General features: G+C 49.0%; 1 protein-coding gene across 1 annotated transcript; it reads right to left on the bottom strand.

The window, feature by feature from the left end:
- Positions 1-1450: 1450 nt before the first annotated feature.
- Positions 1451-27387, bottom strand: GID4 (GID complex subunit 4 homolog). The gene is made up of 6 exons (XM_059150510.1): positions 26945-27387; positions 21426-21485; positions 14442-14549; positions 9111-9212; positions 7420-7550; positions 1451-4670 (listed from the first exon to the last, which is right to left on the bottom strand). Exons 1-6 carry the CDS (start codon positions 27131-27133, stop codon positions 4607-4609), a joined length of 654 nt encoding a protein of 217 aa, XP_059006493.1. The 5' UTR covers positions 27134-27387; the 3' UTR covers positions 1451-4606.
- Positions 27388-27507: the final 120 nt, after the last annotated feature.

Raw genomic sequence — 27507 nt, forward strand, 5'->3', positions numbered from 1 at the left:
GTGGGGTGTTTGCACGGTTTCAAAAGGGCTTCCAGGAGCACCTCCTAGAACCCTCAACTCTGACCTATGTAAAGGTTGTTCCTTCCGCTCTCCAGGCTCAGAGGGTTTGGCTGGTGCGTGGGAGGTCCCAGGAGGACTTAGAGGGAGATCTGGGATGAGAACCCAAGCGTCCCACAGCTTTCTCCCCCTACAGAACCACCAGTAAATGGTGTCTTCATCTGTAAGCAGTTCGGCCTTGTGAACAGCCTATTCCTTCCTTGACACGTCGTGGGAGAAAGGTTATTAGCACTGCTGCTCAAACAACGGGAGATGAGATGATACTTCATACACACGGGAACTTTGCCCCGACGACGGGGATGTAACTTCCCTTTGCATTTCAACTCACTTAACGTTAAACCTTATCAACACTGAAAACATTTTCTCAGAAATTCATATGGCGTTTCCAGCCTTGTTCCTCTACCCTGCCTAGGGAAGTGGTCTAGAAACCTAACACTGTTAATGAGAGCACCAAGGTATCCTGGGGCACTGGGCAGGATGGTGTCAAAGTCAAAGTCAGGTGTTAATGGGCTGGGCTAGAGCCCTCGGTCGCAGGGTATAGAGACATTGAGGGCCAGAACCTGGCTTCAGGACGGCGCTGCTGGAGAGCTTTGGGGCATGGGCATTTCCTCTGAGAACTAGTCCCCCGTCCACATTGCATGTGCCAGCACTGGACTAAGAAACAGACAGTGAACAGAGTTCTGTTCATGAATTTTCTGTGTGTGAAATAAAAGTATGAATCCTGAACACATGCAAAACAACAATAAAACCCACAAAAGCTTCCACACTGTTAAAGAAATGTAGAAATTAACAAAATGGAGCTCAAATATGGCGCTTCGGCCAGCAATGGAATGAGGAGGAATAAGGATAAGAATAAGGGCTGGGGGGTCGTCTCTGCCCGGGGAACCTCCACAGACACAGGGCCCAAAAGGGGGCTGGTCTCTTCTTAACATAATAGTTTTGACTTAGAAGTAGGACAAAGATAGGGCACCTGGGTGGCTCAGTTGGTTAGGTGTCTGCCTTCGGGTCAGGTCATGGTCCCAGGGTGCCGGGATCGAGCCCCGCATCAGGCTCCCTTCTCAGCAGGAAGCCTGCTTTGCCCTCTCCCTCTGCTTGTGCTTTCTCTCTGTGTCAAATATATAAATATATATATATATATATATATATATATATATATATATTTTAATTTTTTTCTTTTTAAAGATTTTATTTATTTGACACAGAGAGATCACAAGTAGGCAGAGAGGCAGGCAGAGAGAGGAGGAAGCAGGCTCCCTGCCGAGCAGAGAGCCCCATGCGGGACTTGATCCCAGGACCCTGAGATCATGCCCTGAGCTGAAGGCAGAGGCTTAAACCACTGAGCCATCCAGGCGCCCCTATATAAATATTTTTAAAAAATAGGAATAGGACAAAGTCACTGCTTAAATACCTTTATTATTTTTTAAAAATTATTTGGACATTGATATCTCTGCAAAATACTTCTCCCGTCCCAAACCCTCAAACCCTTTCCACATGTCCTCCCTAAAGAAACAAAATATTCATACTTTGTGCCCCTTCATATCTAATTTTTAAAAACATGTAAGATTCAAAATCAAATATTCTTTCCCAGAACTTGTTAGTAATTTTAAACCACAATGCAACATACTTAATGGCATTTCTTTTTAAAAATTAGCTTATCAGACTATTTTATGAGAAAAAAAACTCAATTCAAGGCCTTAGAATATAAATTCCCTGTTTCTGAAAGCAAAAGACACTGAAAAGCCCCTTTGCTCCCCTGGAGTTTGTGAGATCCACATTACCAACAGAACCAGCACACAGATGGGACTTTCTACTTCATATTAGGCATTGCTTACTTTTGGGCTGCAGCTGAAATGCTGTATAGTTTAAAAGGAGGGGCAGGCGGGAAGGGATAATTCCAGCACAGAAGAGAGACAAGGCTAGGGGCGCAGAATGGAGGCCTTCTGAGCAGTGGGAATCTCTAAGATCCCACCTCACGGCAGGTTTGGGGTGGAGGAAGACGGTAGAAAATCTGCAACCTGCACTGATTTCTTACTGAACACAAATGTCAACCAAAACTATTGCACATAGTACCAGAGGCATGTAAACCGCTGAGAAGGTTCAGGAAAAGGTAACCCCGGGTGGGGATGATCCCCAAAGTTCCTTTGGGGACTCAAGAAAAAGAAAAGGGTTGATGTCGGTTGTTCAGGAATTACTAAGAGGCGGCGGACAGATAATGCCTTCCCTGTCCTCAACCACGCAGATGTTTACGCAAACAAAGCTTCATCACAGATGCACCCAGAAGATCTAGCAAAAGTATCACTTCTTCATTTTCCCCAATATAACAGGTACACTTCATTACCTCGCTAAAAAAAGGAAGGAAGAAATCCTAGGGTCAAACCTGGCCGGTCTGGCTAGCTGAATGGGAGAAGTGTTTGCATATGTCTTTCCTGTGTGCTGGACTGACCGGATGACCTCCAGAGCCGCACAGACAGGGTCCCAATGATCTCCAGGAAGGGAGCTCACCCCTTAGGTTCCGAGTGGGGCCTCCCTCTAGCCTTCAAGGAGCTTGCAAAATTCAGCCGAGCTGGGTGAGCACACTGTGAGAAGGAAACGGACGGCTCATGCAGCCTGGGAAAGCACGGCCCCACCGTGTCCTCTACTCACAGGATGCTTGCCGGCTACACGGGGGAGAAGCCAGCATGGTCTCGGTACTGTGCCATCAGCTGGTGGGACCAGAGCCAGCTATCCTGATGCCTGGAAGTTTCAGAATCAAGAAAACATCGGACTCCTCTCTGCCAAACGGACAGGAATCCTTTTTCCACTGCGGTCACTGGGGCTCCAACGTTCTGGGGCCTCCAAGATCCTGGCCTCCCTACAGGGGTCGGTCTCATGTCTGCCCAAAGCCTTAGGATGACACTGCCTTGGTGTCTTGGCACCACTGCCTAGTTTCCCAAGTATTTCTCCTTGAAGGCTTCCCCAAAATTCAGTCTCAGTCACGTACAGTACAAAGGTTGTCAAAAGGAAAGTCACTTTATAAGAATACACCATATCCCCAAAACTCCTGTAGATCGAGGGGCCGCACGTGTGCTTACGCTGACCCTGGATATGCAGCTTTCAGCCTGTTTTGCTCCTGTGGGTTCCAGCTCTCCCTCCTGAATTCTGAGTAAGTCTCGTAAACCGCCAACAGATGCGATGCCCCAAATGATGCCAACCTATTAAGCTTTTTAAAACGTTAAAAAACACCTCCCCCCAAAAAAACCACACCCCGCCCACACACACCCACACACACACTTTGGCACATGAGCCTTGAGTTATTCGAGCGTGTTCATGTTCTCACCCCTCCCCTGACCCAACATTTCAGAGTGCTGCTTCGGGAGAACAGCGGCCCCTTGGGCTCAATGGAGAAGGTCACCTCGGAGCACTGTTGTCGTGAGTAGCAAAAGGAGAGGTACAAATGCTAACCCGGCCCCAAAGACAGCTCTCAGGTTTAGCACTAGAGTGGATGCGATGCTGCAAAACTTTTGTACCAGGATGACTAGTTTGAAACTGCTGGTTGATTAAATATACATTTACATATAGATATAGGTATAAAAATTACTAAGTCAACATTTGCTGTTTTCAATGTGAAAACGATAAAATGTAGTTCTGAATAATTGTGCATTTGCCATAGGGTCCTTGTTAAAGGGACCATAAAAATAATTTTGTAATAAAAAAACTCTTTTTTTTTCCTTTTTTTTCTTTCTTTCTTTTTTTTTTTTTTTTAAAGTTTAGTATTGCCCTCAAGTTCAAAAGTTTGGAGCAAACGTGCTGAGTGGAGCAGGATTGGAATCTGTTCCTGCCAGGGATCTGGAAGCCTTAAAATTCAGTGATCCCCGATGGCAGGCCTAGGGAACCTGCCAGCCACTGACTAGGTCGCCGTGAACACGGTGGGGCTGGGCAGTGCCAGGTGAGCCCATGAGGCAGCCTCTGCCTCCTGTTTCATTGGCAGATGCTGCTGTAGCTCCCCGATTCCCTGCACAGAGCTCTGGGGAGGGTGGGGGGAGACACGTGTGCTGGGGCTCTGCCTTCTCTTAAGCTACCAGACTAAGCAACTGGGGGTAGGGGAGGGGGCGGCGCACAGGGCTGAGGCCTGGGCAGAGACCACTGAGCACCAAGGCTGAGGGTGACCGGGGTGGGGGGGCTGCTGACCTTCTAATCGGTTGGAGGTGGGGATGGAGGAAGGAATGGGCCTCATGGGCCTTTTGGTGATACAGAAGTTAGCTGTGCAGGAAGGAAAAGTGCATTTAAGGTAGCTTAAAACCAGATGAAGACCAAACTGCCGCAGAGAGCGGGGAAGAGCGGAGAATGCTCCCTGTGTCTGCCCCGCTGGTTGGCCATGCTCCTTGGATTCTGTGGGTTAACATTCATGCTTTCCAATGCGAGTCTGCTCGTGAAGAAACAGGAACACACGTTCTCCTGGTTCTGGCAGGTACACAATTTTCTTGGCAAAGTTCTTTTTTTTTCCTTTTTTTTTTTTTTTTTTTTTTTTTTGCCAAGTTCAGTTTTATTTGGTTCTTGCTCTGAACCGCTGTCACCGGAACTCGTAGATGGGTGCGCTGTGTTCAGGAACGTGAGTTAGATTGAGAGACTGATACCTGCAGTGCGGGGAGAGAGAGAAATGGAGGTGGTCTAAGCAGGCTGAAGACAGAACAGAGGTGCGGAACCCCCTCCCCACCACCAGAGCGCCCGGCAGGCCCCAAGCTGGAACCAGAAGGCAGACGCATCACAGAGCTTAGCGGCCGCACCAAGTTTGGTTCTCTTTCTGTTTCTTTGGTTCATTCTCCTGAGCTCTACCTACGAGAAGCTGCTTCTAGGTCTCGTGCTCTGACCACGAAGCAGTTAGGGTACCTCTTATGAAAGGAGAGGCAGGGGGCACCTGGGTGGCCGAGTGGGTTAAGCCTCTGACTTTGGATCAGGACATGATCTCAGGGTCCTGGGATTGAGCCCCGCATCGGGCTCTCTGCTTGGCAGGGAGCCTGCTTCCCGCCCCCTCTGCCTGCCTCTCTGCCTACTTGTGATCTCTGTCTGTCAAATAAATAAATAAAATCTTAAAAAAAAGGAGAGGCAGACAAGCTCTGAGCCTCATCCCTGACCTCCACTCTGCCTCTTTCTGTTGTCCAGCACTCATCCTCTCCAGGAACATTGGGCTGGACCAGCCTCAGGGCCTCATGGGGAGCAGAGGCACACCCCATGACTGCTCACGGAATACAGGGACTTCCCAGCCAACCCCAAAGCCTATGTTACCATTCACTGCATTTTCTCGCCTTCCTAGACATGGCTATGAGGCTTTGAGAACATCAGAGTTCTGAGGTATTTGTTTTCGCCTCACTGGTAGGTGCTCCAAGGAGTTAAGCAGATGAAGGAGAAACAGAGGCTGGGACAATCCGCACACGGGGATGATAACCCCCAGGGGACAATCAGAGTTGACAGGGTAGATGCTAGCTCTCCCCTTTCTTGTTTCACATGGGAGTGAGGAGGAGCATGGGAAAAAGCAGTTTATTTCTCACCAACAACAACAACAAAAAAAACCAAAAATGAGGAAACACTCATGCATTAGCTATCAGAATATATGAATCCAAATCACAAGACCCCACTTCATACCCACTAGGACAGCAATAATCGTAAAGACATCATAACAAGCGTTGGGGAGGACGTGGAGAAACTGGAACCCAGTGCGTCACACGCTTTGGTGGTTCCTTCAAAAGTCAGGGAATTACCGTATGACCCAGCAATTCCATTCCCGGGTCTATGCCCGAAGGAATTGAGAGCAGAAATTCAAACAGAAACTCAAACAGATACTTATACACTTAGCAGCATTAGTCACAACAGGCAGAAGGGGGAAACAACCCTGCAACCGATGAACGGAGAAGTAAAATGTGGTACAGCATTCCCCTCCTTATCTGGGAGGATACATTCCCCAGTGGATACCAGAAACTGTGCATAGTACTGGATCCTACGTATGCTGTTTCCTTGTACAGAAACCTATGGTAAAGTACAATTTATTAAGTCAGGCACAGTAAGGGATGAACAACTAATAATAGAAGTTATAACAATATTATGGATGAAAGTTAGCAGGCACATGACCACTGACCACCATCTGCCTCTGGACTGTGCTAACTGCAGATAACTGAAACCACGGAAGGCAAAACTGCAGATGAGGGGCTGCTGTCCATCCGTACCACGGAAAATTATCTAGCAGTTAAAATGAAGGGCTGACCCATGCTGCCACATGGCCGAAGCTTTGAGCACCAGGCTGGGTGTAGGAAGCCAGACACGAAGGCCGGTTCGTCATGTGTATGAGACTCCCTTTACAGAAAATGTCGGGAACAGGCGTGTCTGTATGGAAAGATGGTCAGTGGCTGCCTCGGGTTAGGAGGAGATGGGGACTCGAGGCTGAGGGATAAGGGGCATAGGGTTTCTGGTTGCGGTGGTGGGAGTGATGGCTGCACAACTGGGAACATTCAGGACAACCGCATTGCACGCTTTCAGTAAGTACATTGTATGGTATGTGAATTCTCTCCATCGAGCTACTACTTTAAAAAGGCTGTAACAGGTTTGAAAAACTCCTTTGAAAACAGGGCAATTACTGAAACCCTGGTAATTGGGGCACTGATTTGCAGATCTCATTTTGCTGCCACTGAACAAGGAGCCTGAGTCAAGCCAGCGAGAGACATCACTCGCAAGTCGCCGAAGCGGGAAACATTTGGAAGGGGATACAGTGCTCCTACATTCGGAGAGGAAATCAGGTATTTTGTGACCAGGTTCCTTCTTCAGGTCCAGCAAGGTGCTTGGAGCAGCAGCAATGGGTCAGGAGAGTCCCCAGAAAGGGGACCAGAGCCAGCACTTGAGGTGGCACTCCACCTCTCACCTCAGACGAAACACGGGGCAGGACCGCCAACTCCCATGGGGACCCCTCGGTCACCAGACTGAGACCAGAGGGCATGGGGCCAGCATGTGAGGACCGTGACCCCAAAACCGGAAAGGCTGCTAACAGTAAAACTCACCCTATCCGTAGCTGGAACCTACGGTTTCGTTACTGATTCAATTTGGGAGAACATACGAGAGTGGCCAAGGTTGGGAGAAATGCTGCTGATAACAGAAGTGCCTGAAAGCTCTGAGCAGTGAGTTTCTTCAGCGAGCACCCTGAGATTTACTCTGCTCTGTGGTTAGGGATAGGAGTCCCTCCACGAGCAACTGAGATCATTCAAAGAGGCCCCCACATGCAGACAGAGCACAGAAGCTACGCAGAAACAGGTGGAGAGGGTTTCGGACTCGGCAAGCGAAGGGAGAACCCGGGGTGAGGGACAGCGGCAAGCCGCCCCTTTCGCCTCTGGGGTACCTTACCATTCTGAACTCCTATGGTAATAGTAGCCCTCTATGGAGGCTGCCGACTTCTGGAAGCAGATGTAATAGAACCCGGCAAAGGAAGCGCCGCTGATGTCTTTGATCGTGTGGTCTGGGACCAGGAACTGCTCCTGCACACAGATGGAGGAGGTCAGTAACAGACGGTGTGCTCCAGCCGCGTCTGGGACTCCCCATTAGCTTTTAGGTGGTTCACAGGCTCAGTGTCACATGGCCTTGCCCCGACTTGCCGGACAATGGTGAACATCTGCACTTCAACCCGATCTGTCAACAGCATTCTAGATACTAACACAGTAGCCTGTGTCTTGAGCTCACTGATATCAGCAATGAAGAGAGGGCTCTAGAGTCCACGCATCTTGGAAATGCCTGGATACCCACGTATGTGTCAGAACCCACTGACAGAATGAGCCGGGAAGAGGAGGTTTCTGGCTCACCCCGGGAACTGGTGCTAGGCTCCTGATCACCTCTGCTTTCTGAGGGCAGATCAATCACCACTTGCTCGCATAACACCCCCTCAAAAAGCCCGACACCCACGGCCATCAGAAGGGTACTGTTCTTGCCTGTGATCTCCCATAGCCAAGCTGAAAAGCCACATCCGGGGACCTACTCTCCCAGCAAGATGAGGTCAGTGGCCTTAGGGTCCCAGGAGGTCTACCGAAAGCCCACAGCAAGTCACACTGAGAAGGTCTTTGGAGACCAAACAACTACACTGGGTTTTTTTAAAATATATTTTTTAAAGACTCTCTCCATCCCTTTCCTCAACCTCTGAAATGCTAGTTTTTAAAAATTAATTTTAAAATTAGAACCTTGCAAGATACTTCCTTTAGTGCTTTATTTGCTGGCACAGTTCCCACCAGACAGCAAGCTCACGAGGGCACACTGGGCTTTTACCCTTTGCACTTGGCTCGTGTCTGTGTAAGAAGGGACAGCACCCGCCCCCCTCCCCAAATTCTTAGCTGTACGAACTAAAGATTGGGAATAATACTCAATGATTTGCCTGTACGGAAGCTGGCAAGATTTCAAGATAAAACCACTTTCTCCTACAGACTGGGAACCAGGGGTTGGAAGCGGGTGTCCGCTCATAAAGTGATTTCACAAACCCGCTTCACGATTTTGCCAGCCTGTGGCTGGAACGCAGTAAATCCCAGGCTATCAAAAGAGAACACAAAAGACGTGTCAGCCCAAAGCCAATCTCTCGAGTCCAGCCAGATGGAGCTCTCTGAGGGCTCGTGAGAGTGGAAAACCCAAATTCCATTCCTGGTCCCTCATTTCCTGCTGGAGGGAAGCAGGCAAGCTGAGAGCGCACTGAAGCTTGGCTAGGACGTGATGAGGGAACAGTCACTTAGGCGGGTTCACGACTGAGAGCAGGCAGTGACGGGGAAGGACTCTGGGTCTCCCGAGAACACCAGGGATGACTCAACCTGGAGAGTCAAGGGTGCTGAGGGCCGATCACCCCCTCCCCCCAAGCATGAATTCATCTGCTAAACCACCGAATGGTGTCACCAAAGACAAACCGCGGGGCATGGCGGCAGCTGGCCAGTGTGGCCTGGAGCCGTGCCCACTTTTGTGAGCATGTAAAGGCACTACACGGAGACAAGTGGTCATGAGCACAGACTCGGGGAGCAGATGGGGCGCTGGGTGTGGTGCAGGCTCTGGCTGGCCTGGGACCTTACCTTCCACCTCATGAAGACATAATCCCCATTCTTCAGCTCTTCATAATCAAAGTCATCGGAATTAAATGATTTTGCATACTGATAAAAAGCCAGAAACTTGCCCTGAAAACAAAAAATTGAGCATGAGGACTGATGGGCGGAGGGGGAGGCCAGTGTCACAACTGTCCTCCTGCGCCCAGCAGCGAACGCCTTCGCAAAGGCGTGATGGCGGCTGGATGTGCCCACAGAGCAGCAAAGGTGGAGGATGGGGGAAGGGAGCCTGAGGTCCCCATCCGTGAACTCAGGCCTGATCCACCCACCCCCTCACCGCTCCCTGCCAAGGCACCAGGGCGTGACACCTGCCTAGTTAATGCAGTCTGAGGAAAGGCCCCCTGAGTTGGGAAGGAATGTGATTCCAGGGGGCCTTTTCTCAGGACACCTTACCACAAGCAAAGCCAGGAAGGACTGGCGGGAAGATCTCCTAGTCAATCAACACGAGCCACGCAGAACAACTTAGAGCCAGCACGTCACCCCGAAGGCAGAAAAGGGCTTTACTAAAGCGGGGTCCTCTGACACAGGAACGTGGCTTGGGGCCAGCCAGTGAAGTAGAAACAGGAAGTGGGTAATATATGTTAAGTCCTTTTAAAAGTGGAGACTAGAAATAGGCTACGAAACTGTGTCTCATGATCCTATTTTTGTAAAAGAAAAAAAAAAGAAAAGAAAAAAGAAGGTTAATACTTGTTTTAACTTCGGGTATTGTTGTTATAGATGATTTTTTTCCTTCTCCTTATCTATTTACTCAAATATTTAAAAATAAATATGCATTCATTTTATGAGAAAATACCTAAAATAAGATTTAAGATACAGAATTTGTGACACGTATATTTCTTTTTCTTTTCTTTTCTTTTCTTTTTTTTTTTTTTTAAAGATGTTATTTATTTGACAGAGAAAGACACAGAGAGAGGGAACACAAGCGGAGGAGTGGGAGAGGGAGAAGCAGGCTTCCCGCTGAGCAGGGAGCCTGATGGGGGACTCAATCCCAGGACCCTGGGATCATAACCTAAGCCCAAGGCAGACGTTCAAGGACTGAGCCACCCAGGCGCCCCGACATGTGTATTTCTATTCTAACTGGATTAAGTATATGGAATCTTGACTTTAGGGCACCACCGTGATACCGACTTCAAGTATCAGGAAAACTTGAGGGTGAAAAACAAGGTCTCTGATTCCAATTGACAGGCGGTCCTGGTTTTACTGAACTTTACTTCATTGCTCTTTGGAGATACTGCATTTTTAAAAAAAGATTTATTAGCGGTAGGGAGAAGGTGAGGAAGAGAGAAACTCGAGTAGACTCCACGCTGAGCGCAGAACCCAATGCAGAGCTCCATCTCATGACCCTGAGATCATGACCTGAATGGAAACCAAGAGTTGGATGCTTAACCAACTGACCCACCCAGGTGCCCCAGATGGTGCTTTTTTTTTTTTTAAATAAATTGAAAGTTCGTGGCAACCCTGTGTTGAGTAAGTCAGTTAGTACAATTTTTCCAACAGCATTTGCTTCCTTTGTGCCTGTGTGTCACATTTTGGTGATCCTTGCAACATTTCAAACTTTTTCATTACTCTGATCTGTGATGAGTGATCTTTGATGTTACTAATGGAATTGTTTTAGGGTATTACCAACTTCCCCCAAATAAGACAGCAAACTTCATCGATAAATGCATGTGTTCTGACTCTTCCACTGATTGGCCATTCCCCCATCTCTCTCCCTGTCTCCTCAGGCTTCCCTCTTCCCTGAGACACAACAATATTGAAATGAGGCCAATTAATAATCTTACCACAGCCCCCAAGTGTTCAAGAGAAAGGAGGAGTTGCATGTCTCTTACTTAAAATCAAAGGCTAGAAATGACTGAGCATCTCAGCAGCTGAGACAGGCGGACGGCTAGGCCTCTTGCACCAGTAAGCCAAGTCATGAACACAAAGGGAAAGTTCTAGAAGGACATGAGAAGGGCCTTAGAGGGAACAGATGAATGATAACAAAGCCGTTTAGTGGTCTGGAGAGAAGGCCAACCCAGCGCCAACACTGGCTTCAGCCCAAGCCTAACCCAGAGCAAGGCCGTGACTCCCTTCAGTTCGGGGAAGGCTGGGAGGTGAGGAAGCGGCGGGAGAGGCTGAAGCTGGCGAAGGCTGGTTCAGGAGGACTGAGGAACGGCGTTGTCTGCGTACCATAGATGGGCAGGCTGAAGCAGCATGCGCTGACGGAGAGGCTGCAGCAAGTTCTCCAGAAGACTCCAGACCCTCATTAAGCTAATACACTACACTAAACAACCACACTAAGTAACAGACTCTGAACATAGACGAAATTGCTTTCTGTCGGTGGAGACGCCATCCAGGACTATCATGGCTGGAGAGCAGCCAACACCCGGCTTTAGAGTGTCGAAGGTGAGGGCGACTCTCCTGCCCGGGGCTGAGGCAGCTGGTGACTTCAAGTTAAGCTGACGCTGCGGGCCATTCCGAGAACCCTACGACCCTTACGAGTTATGCTAAGTCTACTCTGCCTGTGCTCTAGAAAGGGAACAAAGCATGGATGACAACACGTCTGTTTACAACATGGTTTACTGAATATTTTAAGCTGAATGTTCATACCTCCTGCTCAGACAAAAAAAAGATTTCAAAATATTACTGCTGCTCAACAAGGCACCGGGTCACCCAAGAGCTCCGATGGCGACGGATGGTGAGACTTCCACTGTGTTCAGGTCTGCTAACACAGCACCCACTCTGCGGCCTGTGGAGCAAGAGCTCATTTCATTTCAACTTTCAAGGCTTTTTATTTAAGAAATAGACTTCAGAAGGCCCTAGCTGCACAGAGAGTGATTCCTCTGACGGATCTGTGCAAAGTAAACTGAAGACCTTCTGGAAAGGATCCACCATTCTGGATACAATTAAGAACCTTTGTGACTCACAGGAAGAGTTCAAAATATCAGTACAGGAGTTTGGAAGAAGCAGATTCCAACCCTACAGGTGACTGTGAGGCTTCGAAACTTCAGTGGGGGCAGTCACTACAGATGTGGCGGCAACAGCAAGAGAACCAGAAGCAGAAGCGGAGCCTGAAGATGGGCCTGAGTGGCTGCGAGCTCATGATGGAACTTGAACAGAGGAGCTACTTCTCCTGGAGGAGCCAAGAACGTGGTTTCCTGAGATTGAATCTACTCCTGGTGAAGATGCTGTGAAGACTCTTAAAACAACAACAAAGGACTTAGAATATGACATGAACTTAGCTGGTAAAGCAGCAGCAGGGGTTGAGAGGATGGACTCCAGTCTGGAAGGAAGTTCCATGGTGGATAAAATGCTATCGAACAGCATCCAGGGCCACAGAGAAATCATCCACAAAAGGAAGAGCCCCCATGACGGTGGTCAACTTCATTGTTTTCTTGTTTGGAGAAATGGCCAGAGCCACCCGAACCTTCGGCAAGCACCCCGCTGCCAGTCAGCAGCCATCAACACTGAGGCGAGACCCTCCACCAGCAAAAAGATTTGGATTTGCGAAAAGCTTAGAGGATGCTGAGCGTTTCTCAGTCTTTGAGTTTTTTTTAAATTAAGGTGTATACACTGTTGTTTTAGACCTAATGCTATTGTGCCATTCACAGGCTATAGTATCACGTAAGTGTAAGTGTTATATCCACTGGGAAAACAAAACGATTTCATTTGACTCACTTTACTGCAAGTCACTTTATTGCGGTGGTCTGGAAAGGAACGGAGCCCGCCATGTCTCTGGGGCACGCCTCTGTCAGCCACTGGCCAAGCCCTGACACACGGGGATCCCACATGGGACACTGGGACACCAGCGTGGGCTGGGAAAGGTACAGGAAATGGAGTACTGCAAAGGTGCCCAGACTGCTGGGTGAGGAAGGGCCCAGAGGCTCCTCATCCTAACATACCAAGGGCAGCCTTCTTCGTCCCCATGTCACTTAAAATACATCAGTTCAGCCTAACGAAGGAGATCCAGATATTTTCCAGTGTTCTAGTGGAAGTCTGGCACACTAACAACTGGTTTCCAGGTAGTTAAATTGCCACAGACCTAGCTTAAACTGACTTTTCACTTAAACTGACTTTGAGTCTCAAAGACCTCGCCTTTTTGGCAGAACTGATTTCAGATGGAAAACCCGGGTTGGACGGGAGATAGGCTGTGGCTCAGTACAAGGAAGAGCCTTCCCGCCGGGGCTGTCCGAGAGAGAAGGGACCCATCTCATGAGGCCTCAAGCAGCACGGAAGAGCCCGCATCGGGCAGGCTGGGACCAGACAGCAGCGGGGAGCCCCTCCAACTCTGTTCCTGATGCCGGCTCCACGCGCACCGCTCAGGCTCCCCAATTCCCTCTTGTTCATTCCCTCGTGTTGCACACACACAAAGGACTGACTTTCAGTGTCTATTTGTGACAACAGGTAAAACATGTAACTTACCAAAAATGGTTCTAAAAGCTCAACCTACAGTGAGGTTAACTTGGACGAGGGTCTGTGGTAGGAGTCCTGTCCAAGGACTATCATGTTGGAATCAGGAGAGAGCTCGGACAGGCCAGGTGAGAGGTGCAGTGGGAAGCCTGAGGCGTTCTAGAGTTTTCGTTACAGACTCAATCACTCCGGGTGGGTTTAGAGGGTGAGCACATTGGACTTCCTCAGTGTTAAACCAAAATTCACTGGAGCGCTTGGCTGGCTCTTTGGTGGGGCGTGCGGCTCTTGATCTCAGGGCTGTAGGTTCGAGCCCCACATTGGGTGCAGAGATTACTTACAGATAAAATCTCAAAAAACTAAAAACTAAAAAAGCAATAATAAACCAAAATGCACCATGGCCATGGTCAATGAAGCCAGAAGGCTATTACGACAGGCTGGGAAATGGATTTCTGAAGGCATAAACTTGTATGAAAGCCAACGAAAAGACCTGCACACGGTGACTCTAAGTTGTCTCAAAATGTTCAATAATGGTGAGTCAGAACACACCCCACACGGGACAGTCAGAAGTGGGGGCACTGGAGTTTCCAGTGGCATCCTGATGATGCTGAGGTTGTGACCGTGCGTGTCGGTCTGGAGCTGGGTAAGAACCCTGCCCCCCCACCGCCAGGGCTCTCCCCACACGGAGATGCCAGTGGAGAAGCAGCTTTCTAGAAACTGCATCTCTACCTCACACTAACCCCAAAGACAAAGGCCATTGCTCTGTGTCTCCCAGGGCTCCCCACATACAGGGGATGAGAAAGGAATGGTGTACAGGCAGACAGGACGGGGGACAATGATAAGACCCAGAGAGCTAAGTTCCTTGACTTTCCAGCAGAGCCTGGGGGGCCCCAAGGAAACCAAAGACCTACTCACCCAGTGTTTCCGATCCACATCCTCGTCTGCATCCCACTTCCGCGTTAAGAAAGGGTGTTTTTTGCTGATTATTTCTCCTTCAAAGAAGGTCGTAAGGGTTGGATACTCCTATGGTAAAAACCCAAGTATCAGAATAAGGTCTCAAACAGGAGTTTTTACCTTTCCCAAAGGAAAACATCAACCTGACTTTAACTTATTCCCAGGACTTTGACAAAATGATCACACTGCTAAACAATGACCTTTGGGTCAGTCCAACGAACTGTCAATGGCAGCAGCATCAACGTGACCTGGGTGCCCAGAGAGCCTTCTGGACTTTATGGAGTTTGCCAGAAGTGAAGAACCCTCCTTCGACTTCACTTGTTACATGCTGCTCCCTCAGAAAAGAATTTTGGACGAGTGCATTACGAGTGTTCTAGAATACAAAGCAGATAGTAACTAAGTAGAATTTACTTTGCAAGGAATTTACTTTCCACTCTTCAGGATTCCAGGGGTGGGTGTTTTGTTTTGTTTTCTTGCAGAATACTTTGGTATATTAGGGTACATTTAATTCTATCATATGAACTAAGACCATCCACTCTAAGGAAAATACATGTAAATTATGTCTGTGATGGAAAATCACAACAACAGAAACAAATACCATGGGGAAAAAAATAAGCTGTCATCCTAACCGGGTGCTTAGAATACTCCCATGAATTTTATTTGCTATTTGGTCACCTGTTAATAAGGGGGCACCCAAGATTTTGAAAAAAACTAATGGAAGAAAAAGTTCACACTATTAGAAGTCCACCATTTCTCTGCATTTATGAAAAAGCAACCAACTGACCAACCAACCAGGCAACCCCTCGGCCCAGCCTGCCAGGCCCTGGTGTTTCCTGGAAACGTGGTAATGATGGTCACTGGCCCGGCAAGCCATGGATTACAGTCCTAATGTCCCGGGGACCACAAAGGTCCCACTTTCTTCTCCAGACCCTAGGTAGGCCCCTCTTATTCTGCATCAGACACCTACACGTGTTTAAAATAAATCTGTGGGGTGCCTGGGTGGCTCGATCGGCTCAGGTTATGACCCTAGGGCCCTGGGATTGAATCCCACAGCAGGATCCCTGCTCAGTAGGAAGTCTCCTTCTCCCTCTGCCTGCCTTTCTGTCTCTGTCAAATAAACAAGTAAAATCTTTTTTAATTTTTTTTTAATTTTGTTTTTTAAGATTTTATTTATTTATTTGACTGACAAAAATCAGAAGTAGGCAGAGAGGCAGGCAGAGAGAGAGAGGGAAGCAGGCTCCCCACTGAGCAGAGAGCTCGATGTGGGACTCGATCCCAGGACCCCGGGATCATGACCTGAGCCGAAGGCAGAGGCTTTAACCCACTGAGCCACCCAGGTGCCTCTATTTATTTATTTTTAAGGATTTTATTTTTAAGTAATCTGGACACCCAACATGGGGCTTGACCTCATAACCCTGAGAGCAAGAATTACATGTTCTACCAACGGAACCAGCCAGATGCCACTAGTTTATACCTTTAAAATTAGGTTTCCAGGGTTGCCTGGGTGGCTCAGTGGGTTAAAGCCTCTGCCTTCAGCTCCAGTCATGATCCCAGGGTCCTGAGATCGAGCCTCGCATCAGGCTCTCTGCTCAGCAGGGAGCCTGCTTCTCTCTCTCTCTCTCAGTCTGCCTCTCTGCCTACTTGTGATCTCTCTCTCCATCAAATAAATAAATAAAAATCTTAAAAAAAAAAACTTTAAAAAAAATAAATAAGGGCTCCTGGGTGGCTCAGTGGGTTAAGCCTCTGCCTTCGGCTCAGGTCATGATCTGGGGGTCCTGGGGTCGAGTCCCACATCGAGCTCTCTGCTCAGTGGGGAGCTTGCTTCCTCCTCTCTCTCACTGCCTGCCTCTCTGCCTACTTGTGATCTCTCTCTGTCAAATAAATAAATAAAATCTAAAAATAAATAAATAAATAAATAAAGGGGTGCCTGGGTGGCTCCATCAGTTAAGCATCTACTCAGGTCAGGTCAAACCTGCTCAACGAGGAGTCTGCTTCTCTCTCTCTCTCTGCCCATCCCGCTGTTTATGCTCTCTCTCACTCTCTAATAGATAAAATCTTTAAATAAATAAAATAAAAGTATAAACTAAATCATGCTTATCTGTTTTAGGGAGATCTACTAAGAGAGAAAGTTCTGGATCAGTTAGTACATGACTTGAGGTTTTTTTTTTTTTTTTTTTTTTAAAGATTTTATTTATTTATTTAACAGACAGAGATCACAAGTAGGCAAGAGAAGCAGGCAGAGAGAGAGGAGAAAGCAGGCTCCCAGGACCCTGGGACCATGACCTGAGCCGAAGGCAGAGGCTTTAACCCATTGAGCCACGCAGGTACCCCCTGACTTGAGATTTTAAATGGAAAGCTACATGTGTGGATTTTCTGAGGTTTGAGCTTTAACATTTTTTTTTAAGCTTCCACAAAAAAAGACAGAAAGGAAAAATGATAAAGTGGTCATCTTGCAGTACAAAGAAGATACTTATGGCCCAACTGCATGTTTTCCTAATGAACTAATTCTGCGCTGGAAACATTTCGGGCCATGTATCAAGGGGACTGCAAGGTACCCCCAAGCTCTGAGAATTAAAATAAAAGAAACACTGCCTGATGAATGAGTCAATAGGTTCAGAAGTTACCAGAGAGATGAATTGTCTCCCAGGGTAGGACCAGGAGATTCAAGCACTTGCATAGAGCCAGACCAGCGGTAACCTTTAAAGCCAAAAGAAGAACTCTTGTTTGCAGGAGGGACATCAAAAAAATGACTCAGAGAGGAAGAGACGAAGCCAGCAACCCCCGACCCCCAAGGCAGGCAAGGGCTTCCTACAGGGGGTCCAGCTGTGGTCAGGTGTTCAGGTCGTCCAAACCACTCCCCACATGGATTCCAGGCCGACCAAAACCTCTCTGGTGATGGTTCTGGCTTTCCATGTAGACCCTCTTCCTGGGGGATTAACACCCAGTTGGCTACGAGGTCAGAGGGAACCTCTGGAACATGCATGTACCTCAGTTCAGAAATGAGTAAATGCGCACTCTTGTGTATATATCCGTCTTGGGGAGTTTGGTTAGTGTGACTTATCTCCTTGGTTCAGACAAGTCTGCCCAATCTCAGCAGAAGCTTCCAAATTCATCTAGTGAGTGAGAGTAGGGCTAGCCCATGACTCCCTAAAGGCTGGGCTCCTAGGCCCTGTGCCAGACGCGGGCCCCTTCCTGGAAATGTCCCCTCTCTCCACTGGTGGTTGGCTCAGAATTGCCAAGAAAATGTTACCTGACACCCATTCTTCACAATTCTGGGATTTCACTTCCAGAAAGCACAGTTTAAGAACTGTGCTCAGGAGCCTGCTTCCCCCTTTCTCTGTCTGCCTCTCTGCCTACTTGTGATCTCAGTCTGTCAAATAAATAAAATCTTTAAAAAAAAAAAAATAAAAACTGTGCTCATTTGTGAATGTGAGGTAGCTAAGAGACAAAAATTACCTCCAATTTAAGAGTTCACTTTCTAGGGGCGCCTGGTGGCTCAGTGGGTTAGAGCCTCTGCCTTCGGCTCAGGTCATGATCCCAGAGTCCTGGGATCGAGCCCCACATCGGGCTCTCTGCTCAGCAGGGAGCCTGCTTCCTCCTCTCTCTCTGCCTGCCTCTCTGCCTACTTGTGATCTCTGTCTGTGAAATAAATAAATAAAAAATCTTAAAAAAAAAAAAAAAAAGAGTTCACTTTCTATATTGTATGCACGAGGAAGATTAGGGCTAAAACCCAACCATTTAAATGCTTTTATTAAAATAAGTTACATATGTGATATTTTCACAACTATAAATGGAAAAGCAAACAAACCTGAAAAGCTCTATTTTAAAATACAGGTAATAGTCATTCAGAGAATCCCACCATTTTTTGGCATTTCAGTGATTATATACAGTGACCACATACTGGATTTAGAATTTAAAGATTGTATTTATTTATCTGACAGAGAGGGAGGGAGCCTGCACAAGCAGGGGACATGGCAGGCAGAGGGAGAAGCAGGCTCCCCACTGAGCAGGGAGCCTGATGCGGGGCTTGATCCCAAGACCCTGGGATCATGACTTGAGTGAAAGGTAGATGCTTTTAACTGACTGAGCCACAGAGGTGCCCCTGGATTTTAGAATTTAAAAAGTATTTAATATAGCTGTTCAGGGGCACCTGGGTGGCTCGGTCAGTTAAACATCTGCCTTTGGCTCAGGTCATAATACCAGGGTCGTGGGATTAAGCCCCGTGTCAGGCTCCTTGCCCAGCGGGAAGCCTGCTTCTCCCTCTCCCACTCTCCCTGCTTGTGTTTCCTCGCTCGCTGTGTCTCCCCCCTCTCAAATAAATAAATAAATAAATTTTTAAAAAAGGAAAAAAAAAGATGGGTGTTCAGCGCCATGATTGCACTAAAGGCCAATGAACTGTACCTTTTCCATAGGTGGACTGTGTGATAGGTCAGCTGACTCAGGACAGCTACTTAAAAAAGTGGTTAAAGGGGCATCTGGGTGGCTCAGTGGGTTAGGCCTCTGCCTTCGGCTAGGATCGTGATCTCAGGGTCCTGGGATCGAGCCCTGCATCAGGCTCTCTGCTCAGCGGGAAGCCTGCTCCCCCCCTCCCCCCGCCGTCTGCCTCTCTGCCTACTTGTGATCTCTCTCCCTCTCTCTGTCAAATAAACAAAATCTTTATTTTTTTAAAAAGATTTTATTTATTTATCTGACAGACAGAGATCACAAGCAGGCAGACACAGGCAGAGAGAGGAAGAAGCAGGCTCCCTGCTGAGCAGAGAGCCCGACGCAGGGCTCGATCCCAGGACCCTGAGATCACGACCCAAGCCGAAGGCAGAGGCTTAACCCACTGAGCCACCCAGGCGCTCCGTAAATAGAATCTTTAAAAGAAAAAAAAAGTGGTTAAAGAAGATAAAATCCAAAGAATCCTGAGGTGTGAGCAGGCCCCAGGTAACTCAGAAGCACGGCCGTCCTCCTCTGATGAAATGTGCTGTTAGCACCATACCCGAGCCTGCTGCTCATCGAGGCGAAGACCAGTCTGGACGGCCACGCGCTCATGAGGCTGCCAGACTGGCCTGGGAGGGTGGTCTCCCCACAATAGCCATGAGCCTAAGGGCTCCCCACCCCAGAACCTGACAACCCATGACTCAGATGTTTCCCTCTGTTAGGGTGAATTGCTCCTGGGGGATGCCGTTTCAGGATTCTTTTTTGTTTTTTAAAGATTTTATTTATTTATTTGAGGGAGAGAGAGAGAGCATGAGAAGGAAGAGGGTGAGAGGGAGAAGCAGACTCCCTGCCAAGCAGGGAGCCCAATGCACGAGTTGATCCTGGGACTCCAGGATCACGACCTGAGCCAAAGGCAGTCGCTTAACCAACTGAGCCATCCAGGTGTCCCCATTTCATGATTCTTAATGGTACTCACATTTCCATGCAGCTTCCTAGGACCATAGTGGCTGGGTTTAGAGCCCGTGGCAGCATTCCACGGGACAGATTCTGTTGGGTCCTCATGAAGCTAAATGTTTACGTTCTGCACTCAGCAGACACACCTGGCTGCCAACCGGCTGAGCATACTGTTTCCCACTGCCCTCAATTCAAAGGCTGGAATCCTTCATTTTCTACCCCTACTCTACTGGGTAAGTTTCTGGAGGTGAGGAACAGGTTACCTTTTCATCCCAATGACAAACGTCACAGAAAATTCTCAAACTTCTAATAGAGAAGGGGGAGGACCGGAGGGAATCAAAGAGAGAGACAATTGTTCCAAGGTAAAGGTTGTTCAGGGCCTTAGTTAGTATCACTCCATTTGTATCAGGTTAGAGTCCTCCTCTTGCTCTTACGTTGTTTCCTCCCCTCCTAGGATGAGCCCCTAGAGTAGATGGAGTGGGTTTAGTTTATCCTATCCTTTTTTTTTTTTTTTTTAAGATTTTATTTATTTACTTATTTGACAGACAGAGATCACAGGTAGGCAGAGAGACAGGAAGAGAGAGAGGAAGGGAAGCAGGCTCCCTGCCTAGCAGAGAGCCCGAAGTGGGACTCGATCCCAGGACCTTGGGATCATAACCTGAACCGAAGGCAGATGCTTTAACCCACTGAGCCACCCAGGCACCCCATATCCTATCCTATCCTACTCTATTTACTAACCCAGTCTAGTTGACATGCACCATCACATGGGTTGCGGGTCCGCATGGTGATTCGACAATGCTAAACCTTGTGCTGTGTTCACCACAATGGTAGCAGAGTGGGTATTTTTCATTCTCATTTTACAGATGAGGAAAGAGAAACAAAAGCTCACGGCCCCAGCAAGGGACAGAGAAAGGACGTCCCTCCAGGTCTTCCCAAGGCTTGGTGGAGCTGGGCCACGGACAGGGAGGACCGGTCAGGCCCACACCATGGCAGCCAGGTCAGGCCCAGGTCCTCACGGAGGAGTTGGCGGCTGGGCTCCGTCCCCTCCTTCTCTTCCTGCTGACTCACTAGCAGGGAAAGAATGGATGCTCTTTCTTGCTTTCCATATCCCTAGGAGTTCTGAGATTTTAAAAGTTTGGTGCAGAGAAAGGAAAACCCTCTACATTTCCCTAGTAGCTTCTTGGGTTAGGATCTGGGTGATCACTTGACATTGTTCCAGTGAGCGAAGGGGTTTAAGGAATGTTGAAGACCTCGGGCTTGGAAGAAACCATTAAACTTAGGATGAGAGGTAGCCATATTCCTACTCTATTTTTTTTTCCCACCAAAGGATTAAGTAGAAACTCAATAGTGTTGGGAACACTGTGACTCCTTTATAAACTTTAAAGATTTGTGCATCCGTACACTTTCCAACAGGATACATCAAAACTACATCCTTTGTGTGTGAAGTACAACTTCACAGGGAGCTTTAGTCGGGCCTCAGGGTCCACGCTCTTGGCCATTCACACCCTGAGAAGGCCAGGCATGCAGCCCACCGTCTAGTTCTAGTTCATTTGAAGGAGTGCTTACCTCAGTAAGGCCTTTTATCTTCAGGTATCCACAAAGGTACGAGTTCCCCGTGTCCACATGCTGGAAGGAAAAGGACACACAGTCTAGTTACAAATGGAGAACCCTCTGGGACAAGCTGCGGATGCTGTGGAAATCCATGTGTCCTGCGGGCACAGGCTGGGTGGGCTAAGGGAAGTCTGGAGGTGGGTGCCCACCGAGCTTGGCCAGGGCTCACCGGCCTTCAAGACCTTCGGGAGTCTGCCCTACCCATGGGCCTGTTCAGACCAAAGAAGCTGATCCCAGGACCCTCTCAACCTCCTAAGATGAGTATCTCGAGACCGAAGTGCTTTTCTGGAGCAGTGAGCCCACACACACAGGCCTCCTGCCAGTCTCAGGAGTGTACTCCTCCCCTACACTCACACTAAGCACAATCCTGCATTAGTTTTTTTTAAAAAAGATTTTATTTTATTTATTTATAAATAAATAAATCTCTCTGACAGAGAGAGACACAAAGAGAGAGGGAACCCAAGCAGGGGGAGTGGGAGAGGGAGAAGCAGGCTTCCTGCTGAGCAGGGAGCCAGATGCGGAGCTCGATCCCAGGACCCCAGGATCATGACTGGAGATGAAGGTTCAGATGCTTAAGGACTGAGCCACCCATGCACCCCTGTGCATTAGTTCTTTATGAAATGGGAAGCATAGTCAGGAAAGACCTCATACGAAGACTGCTTGGGCAAACATTTCCGTTATGAACCAAAATGCTGACCCCCAGATGGGAATATATTGTTAAGTGTTCACTCTGTCCATTTCATAGACGAGCACCCGTATTTCTTGGTGAAGAGTTGGGAGACTACAATGAGCAGGGGTAACAGGCATGGGAGATTTTAAGGCTGAGTAACTACCACTTATAGGTTGCTGAGACACTGCAGGGTGCCTACCCAACAACCAATTTCCTACCTTTCCATGCTGCCAGAGCCCAGATCCTGTTCTGGCACCCACCCTGGCCCCACAGGGCTTGGTCAGCCCTGATGGACCCAAGACAGACACATGCCCCTGTTCTCTTGTGAGTCATTAGTCTAGGGGTGAGTGACCTGACCAATCAGGTATGTGTGTCAGTCTCCTGGGGGGCCTCTGGGAAAGATGCTGGCTTTTGAGGAGGCCCTCTGTCTTCCCCTGGAAGTGGCAGTACCTGTACGAGCACCCAGGCCCTCGGCAGTCATCTAGAGACCATGAGGACAAATAGGCCGGGAAATGCCAAGGATGACAGTGGAGAAACAGAAAAGGAACGAGGCCCCTGAATGACCAATCTGGAACCAAGCCACCTCCGAGTTTCTTATAATCAGAAGTGCTAGGTTCACTCATTCTTTTTTTTTTTTTTTTTTTTGTTCACTCATTCTTTAAACTATTTTGAGGTGGCTATGGTTTACTTACAGCTTAGTGCACCTGAACTGGTACAATTCACCCAAATCTATACAGACTCGTCCTGAACAAGCAGATTTTCACATTTTATGATAACTTGGGCTCCCTTAAAAAGCAGACCCCTGGAAAGAAAGCAAACCCAAAAGTACAATGCCACTGGCACGTAGATTTTAATGTTAAGCGAGGTCTCATTTTAAACAACTAGGAAAGTTTTGTGGTATTTTTCAGATTTGGAGACTTAACTACTTTCATTTACACCGTAAATCATATACTCCAGCAATCCTTAAAAACTGTAATGAGAACAGTCAGCCAGAGGAGGTCAGCACCAAAGCAAACGGGCTTCAGTGAAGCTGAAATGCTCTCACAGTTTGGACCCCGTGACAAAGGTAGCCCATGTGAAAACTGCCAAAGCACTTGAAATATTCTCATCGGCTGGCCTTGGCCTTGGATGTGATCTAAAGTGGTTGATCTGACTAACACGGTTCAGCAAAGGACTTTATTTAAAGGACACACAGCTCTAACCTGGGGCCTTAAATTTCATATATGCAATTCTCACTGAATTCAATACACTTTGGGGTTTCACAGCTGCTGGAAAGGGTATCAGGTGGCCAAGATACCTGCTAATAAGATTAAAAACCGAACTGGAAGTTGACTAACATTTTGCATGGATTATCACATGCTCAAGAATCAGAATTTCAGTTTGGCCTCCTTTCAACCATGTATCCCTCCCATTCTGCCCCAACTCATCTCGATGACAGTTGGTGAACTCAAACACAGTACAATGCAGAGACCTTACACCGAATGCCAGGCCAGCATCTTGATGAGAAAGATAACAAGGCAAATGTTTAGCAAGAGCGTCTCACAGCACAGCTGTGTCCAACAGCTGCTCTTTCTAGTACCCCTTCACTGTGACCCTGGCCTTCACTTTGGTCTTGGCTCCTTGCATGGCAGAGGAGAAACAGAGTAGTTACAGTAACAATGGCAACAAGGGAAACCCAGCCAGAATCTCATGAAGGTTTGGGAAACTCTCTAAACTAGAATTAAGAGGAAAGAAAGAAGGAAAAAAGAAAGAAAGGCCCCAGAAAGCCCAAGAAAAGATGTGCAACATTGTTAGTCATTAAGGAGATTCCAATCAAAACCACAATGAGACACCACTTCACACCCACTAGCAGGACTGTGATCAAAGAGATCGGCAGTAAGTTAAAAGTGTCAGCAAGGCTGTGGGGAAACTGGACCCTCATGCGGGGCTGGTGGGAATGAAAACTGCAGTAGGCACTTCGGAAATCGGTGTGGCAGCTCCTCAGAGTGGTAAGCACAGAGCTGCCATTGGACCCAGCATTCCACTCCCACGAGGAATGAAGACGGTGTCCACATGAAAGCTCATACAGCAATGTTCATTCCATCGTTAAATGGTTTCCAAAGGCCCAACAAAATGCTATATATCCATACAATGGATTATTATGCAATGATAAAAAGGAACAAAGCACGGCCACATCCTACAATTTGGGTGAACGATGAGGACATGACGCTCGGCAACAGAAGCTAGACACAAAAGGTCCCATAGTGTATGACTCCACATACGTGAAATGGCCAGAATAAGCAAATCTTCGGGAATGTGATGGCTAGGAGGTGAGGTTTCTCTAGGGGGCTAAAATTAGGTTACAGGGATGCTTACCCAACTCTGAGTACACTAAAACTACTGACCTGAACACCTTCAGTGGGCGAGTTGCGTAAGATGCGAACTGTATCTCAACAAGCTGTTAGGAAACAAAGCAAGCAAGCAGGAAAGAGGCTGAGGTATATTCTAAGAAGGTTGAGCCCAAGAAACTGGTCCTGGCTGAAAAACCAGGGCGACGATGGGCCAATTCACAGGCCACTGACGGTCTCAGTGATGGACAAAGAGCTCACCAATCCAGATGTAGGGCGGCATTCCTGGGCATGGCCATAGCTCCCACCAGCAGACATTCTATTGAGGTTTGAGCCAGGCTTCTACTCTGGGCTGCCCTGAGACCAGTCAGTCCTGCAACAACTCAATCACCACTTCTATTGGTTCACAAGGACATGGGCACCCGATAGGATGTTGGAAACACACGAATGACAGAAGCGGGAAGCTGCTGAAGAAGTCAAAGACCACTTCTCTTTGACACTTAGCGACCCTGCTGGTCTACCGCATCAGAAACCGTCAATATAAACAATCGGTACAAATTCACGATCATTCCAAACACGACCCACACCAAGGACCTCACTGCCAGAATTTTACGATGTTGCCCCCACAATAAAGAAAAAAGTCTTTAACTTTATACTAAATTCTCACATTTTAAGCAAAAGAAAGGAGGGGTCGCTACATGAGGCATATAATTATGAAGACTGAATGAATCAGTCACAACAGTTTTCCAGTTATAACAAATGCCACGGCTCACGTGAAAAAGTTAAGTTTATGGAGCAAAGATACAATTAAAATGAAGAGGCAGTTTTCTCCACCAAAAAAAGATGAAACTATTGATTCCCCCAAACCAGTAAGAAAAAAGAGGTTAATGGTGCTCTATGGTTAGGAGAAAGAAAATGTAGCCGCACTGTCTTTTGGGTGGGACACCCACTTGCTCAGAAGAGAGGCTGTCCAAAATTTACTATTTTTAAAGAGCCAAGGGCACATAAGGCAAAGACACATCTTGGGTTCTGTCCTTACTGCTTGGGAGCAGTAAGGTGGCACACTAGGTCCTCAGAGCTTCGGTAAAAGGCCTTTCAAGAGGGCAGATGGGAAGGGGCTTTGGGAGGTGGGGCCTCACACTAAGGAAAAAAGGGGCAAAGGGAGGAGGAAAGTGGATCCTGAGGCAGGCAAGGGTAGCTACAAAGGAAGGGGTTTTGCGGGGAAGGGAGAGAAAAAGGAGTATGAACTACTGTTGATCGCTGCCTGGAGAAAAAAATGTCAAGTGTGTTTCTACTTGGATGAGAGGGGTGAAGTGCAGAAAAGGGCCAGAGTAGGTAAAGCTGTCGCTCCAAAGCTACCAGGGGCTGGCACCAGGTATTTAGAAATCCAGGTCAAATTGTTAGGGGCGGGGGGGAGGTGTACACGGACAGCAAGGAAATACAGTGTGAGAGATAATACGGGGTGAGTTCAAATTCCCAGCACATGGCTATCAGAGACCAGGAGGAAGCCCTGGTTGTGTAGATAAAAGAACACAGAAAGAGGGTCCCCTGGAGCCGAGGAGGAGGAGGAAGATGAAGGTATGGGTTGGGGAGGCAAGCCGGGGAGACTGGGAGGGGCCTGGAGGTGGCCAAAGAATGAAGGCAGGGACCATGAGAAGCCTAGTGCGGGAGGCCTGGGGCTGGGGGCAGCTGGGGGCAGCTGGGTGCCTGGGCCAGGAAGAGACTGGAACAGCTGTGGGGGGAGGGAGGCCAGGAGGCAAGATCCCCACAGACTTGGAGGAGCTCCACTCAGCAGCACCCAGGATGTGAGTGCCTGGTCTTGAGGGAGTAATTACCAGAGGCTAGGAATCAGTTGTGGGCTGGGGGGCGCTCAGGGGCTAATGGAGGGTGTGTGCGCCGGGTCCGAGGGGACTAACTAGGCTCTCCCAAGGAAGAAATCCTGGGAGGAGGGCCTCAGGGTTTGAGGATCTCTGGAACTTTGGAAAGGGGAGGGGAGGAGGACTGTCTCAGGTCTGAGATAATTTGACATGGGCCCAGCCTCGGGTAGGGTCCCAAGTCAGGAGAAACCAGTGGAGAGCTCTTCAGGGTCTGAGAGGGACTGGAGGGGTGGGGGTGGGGGGGCTGATCTCAGGGCGATAGGTCCTGGGGAGGAAGGACTCAGGTCTGAGGGTGGCCAGTCACGGGGGGGCTTCCGGATCCCAGGCAGGCCGGTCACGGGCTTCGAGTCTGGGACAGTGTTCAGGGTCTGCCAGGAGCTGCTCCCGACAGGCTCCAGTGTGAGGGGGCAGGTCAGGGCTGGGGCTTGGAGAGTGTGAGACACCAGCTGGGCAGGTCCCGAGGGGTGAAGCGCCTGGTGCAGGAGGCCCGGCGGCGAGGGCCTGGTCCGCGGCTGCGGGCTCGAGAAGCCGGGGGCGGGCACGGCCCGTGAGCGCCGCGAGGAGGCCCGCGGGCCCCGGCCGGCCCGGCCCGGCGCTCACCTGCAGCACCACCTCTACGTCGTACGAGTTCCCCTTGCTCTTCTGGTGGCCGCGGAACTTGGAGCCGCTGTAGAGCAGGCTGGTGGTCACGCCGGGCTGCTGGGTGTTGATGGGCGGCGGCGGGATGAGCGAGGCCGCGGAAGCGGCCGAGGCACCGGCCGGCGGGGGACACTCGGTGCGGACCGGCATCGCGGGGTCCCCCGGAGCCAGGGCTGGGGGGAGGGGAAAGGAACCGCCGCCGCCGCGCGGGAGCCGAGGGGGGTGGCAGGGAGGGAGGGGCCGGGGCGCGCACGCGCGGGGTGGGGGCGGAGGGGGGACCACCCGCCCGCTGCCTGCGGACCAAGCGCTCCGGCTGCCACCGGGACCCCGGGACCTGCGAGCAGGGCCTCCCTGTCCTGAGCTGAGTCCCCCTCCCCACTTGCCCTCGCACACACACCACCCTTTCGATTGGCTCAGGCGCGCCGGGGGGGAGGGAACAGGCTCACGCGGCGCTTCCACCCATTGGCGGGCGGAGAAAACACGTGGCGGGGTGCGCGAGGGGTCCTCTGGGACTTGTAGTCTTC

Source organism: Mustela lutreola, chromosome 15 (genome assembly GCF_030435805.1).
Source record: "Mustela lutreola isolate mMusLut2 chromosome 15, mMusLut2.pri, whole genome shotgun sequence".
Taxonomy (NCBI): domain Eukaryota; kingdom Metazoa; phylum Chordata; class Mammalia; order Carnivora; family Mustelidae; genus Mustela; species Mustela lutreola.

Coding starts and splice junctions, on each gene's coding strand:
- GID4 (XM_059150510.1), bottom strand. CDS start 27,133: ATGCCGGTCCGCACCGAGTGTCCCCCGCCGGCCGGTGCCTCGGCCGCT. Junction 21,486..26,944: donor ACGTAGAGGTGGTGCTGCAG/GTGAGCGCCGGG, acceptor TTTTCCTTCCAG/CATGTGGACACGGGGAACTC. Junction 9,213..14,441: donor ATGTGGATCGGAAACACTGG/GTGAGTAGGTCT, acceptor TTTTGTTTTCAG/GGCAAGTTTCTGGCTTTTTA.